Source organism: Helianthus annuus, chromosome 11 (genome assembly GCF_002127325.2).
Source record: "Helianthus annuus cultivar XRQ/B chromosome 11, HanXRQr2.0-SUNRISE, whole genome shotgun sequence".
Classification (NCBI taxonomy): domain Eukaryota; kingdom Viridiplantae; phylum Streptophyta; class Magnoliopsida; order Asterales; family Asteraceae; genus Helianthus; species Helianthus annuus.
Window position 1 is genome coordinate 79,707,096 of NC_035443.2, and position 2,684 is coordinate 79,709,779.

General features: G+C 38.8%; 1 protein-coding gene across 1 annotated transcript; it reads right to left on the reverse strand.

The window, feature by feature from the left end:
- Nucleotides 1-916: 916 nt before the first annotated feature.
- LOC110901233 (FK506-binding protein 5-like) lies at nt 917-2,296 on the reverse strand. The gene has a single exon (XM_022148101.1). The coding sequence runs from the start codon at nt 2,294-2,296 to the stop codon at nt 917-919; it is 1,380 nt and encodes a 459-aa protein (XP_022003793.1).
- Between the last annotated feature and the right edge of the window lie 388 nt (nt 2,297-2,684).

Consider the following 2,684-nt stretch of genomic DNA (forward strand, 5'->3'; position numbering starts at 1 on the left):
ACAACTTTCTGATTTCGCTTGAAATGACAACATGTCATTTCGAGCGGAATCACTACCTTAAACCATAACTTTTACATTTTAGCCCCTGAACTATACATAATTGACATTTTAGACCCCTAGACCCTATACAAACATGACTAAGACTAAGACGTAGGCTTTAGACATTCGTGCACCAACAAACTCCCCCTTGGATACATCCGGAGTCTTCAGTCTTGTCTTTGGGTCTTCAGAGCGACTTGAAAGTTTCCTCTCTTGACTTAGGCTTCTTCCTAAGCAAGTTCCTCAACCTTTCATTCTCTTTCTTCGCTTTCTGAGCTTCTTCAGCTTGTAACTTCATCCACTTTCCTCTATTTGCTTCAAGTTTCTTTCATTCACGTTCAGCCTTCTTCTTTTCTTTCTCTTCGAGCGACCACCATTTTGATTTCCATTTACTTTCAGAATTTATGCCTTTCTGAAAGCAAATAGTAATGACTTTCTGGAACTGCATGGCTTGCTCTCTATCTTCAGCTTGGAAGTGGATTTTGTTGATAAACAGACATTCAATATCCTTTGCTGAGCAGTTAACTAACCACATTGGGTCGTAAACAAAAATCTCTCGAATTTCGTTCCCAGCTCGATAAGTAATCACAACTTCTGTCGAGATACAGCTGTATACCCAGCCCATGAAGCCTTTATAAAATTCCTGCTCCATCTTCGGCACTGGAATGTTTTTCATTGATTTCGGCTTCTTCACATTCAAAATGATCTCTTCATTTCCTGTCTCAGGATTAATTCTTCTAACTGTTTTTGGATAATGAGGCTTCCAATTCTTGAAGTCTTTCAGTGCCTCAAACTTTATTAGCCCCCGCATTGCAATATCATTCTTCCTGACAGGATACCCCAAAGTTCTTACTTTAGATAGCTCATCCACATCCCACTATGGCAAAGACATAACATCATGTAACTTTTCAAAGTATTGAACGCCACACTCTCTTCTGATCGCATAAGCCTCAACTTGAGGTAGAAAACCCCAGCTTATGATATTCTCCTGAGAAATACTTCTGTCTCTCTGATAATACTTCAACGGACGCTTGAATTTACGTTCATTGCTTTCCTTAAACCTTTTCTTGCGTCCTTCTTTTAGTGGATCTTTTGTGGTACCGTCAAAGTTTTTATCTTTAAGGATCTCAGCAACTTTCCTTCTAAGTTCATCATGATTCTCTTCAGTGAAGAACTCCATCAACGTTGGAAGATCAGAGGTATCTTCAGTAATACCTTCTTCATCGGAACAATCTTCAACCTCAACCCTGTCATACATATCTGCATCCTTAACATACTTGTATTCATATTCTGGTTGATGGTTGATGTCGAAAGCATTCAGCTCTTCTTCGAAATCAAAATTCAATTCATTTTCATTCACATTGAACATCTTCAGGACTTCATCCAATGTGTAAGTATGCCTGATCTCACCTTCTTCAACATGCGGTTCAATTCGAAGAATCAACTTCTCAACTTGATCAACGTTTTGATCATCACCATGCTCCCCCTTTCCATCAACTCCCTCTGTTTCTTCATTCGCATCATCTTTCATTAAATCATCAACGTTTTGCTCATTTGAAGCTTCAGTCACTGTAATACCAGTACCTCCCTGATTATCATCGTCGTCATTGTCATCATCAGAACCATGACTACTCGCAGAGAAAAATTTTTCATCATCGTTATCTTCTTCGTCATCACCCCCTTCATCATCATCATCCTCATCATCTTCTTCATCATCATTACCAGCAAGATCTTCAAGAGATACATCTACCTCAAAAATACCAGAGATAGAAGATATAGGAACATGATTTTCAACAACTAAAGAAGGAACGATTGATCTTTCAGGCACTGCAACACTGCTCTCAGCATTCTTGCCTTTATCTTTCATTAGAGCTTCGATTTCAGCTTGGCGTTTAGCCCTTACCTCTTCAACTTGAATCTCTTCAAATCTTTGCTCTATCGACTTCCCGAGCATACTCTCCATTACTTTGTTCATCATATAGAATTCGTGCTCTTTCAATGCTTTCGCAGCCTCAAGTTCTTTGTTCTTTAATTCAAAATATTTGTTTTGCTGATCTTGGCATGTCTTTTCCTCCTCTAACTCTGCCACCCCTACTTTCAATATATCAATTTCTGCCTGATCTGCATCAATTTTCTTCAGGAGTGACTTGTTTTCAGATTCTAACTTCTTTACACGCAATTCGAGAATGTTTTCACGATCAGAAACTCTTTTGCTTTCAGCTACAACTCTTTTGTTTTCATTCAAAACATCATCCATCTTCTTGTCTAACTTCTTCACTTGTTCATCATTTGCGAATCTAAAGTCTCCAATATCTTCAAGGTTTTCTGGAATGGCTGGAAACGTCTTGCGGCCAAAAGAACCAGGAGTTAATTGAATTTAAATTTGAGTGGGTGGTGGTGTTTTGAAGATTTCTTGGGATGTAAGAAAAGGTTGTTCATGAGGTGGTGATTGATGTGGTGGTGAGAGATTTAAAGGTGATAGTTGTCTAGGTGGTGTTGGTTTTTTTGGTGGTGAAGGTTGTCTTTGAGGTGTTGGTTGTCTTGGAGGTGTTTGATGTAGAGTAGGTTCAGGTGGTGGTGTTGGTGGTTTACTTGGTTCTTTAGATGGTTTCTTCTTCAGAACAATATTTGGCTTTGTGATTTTT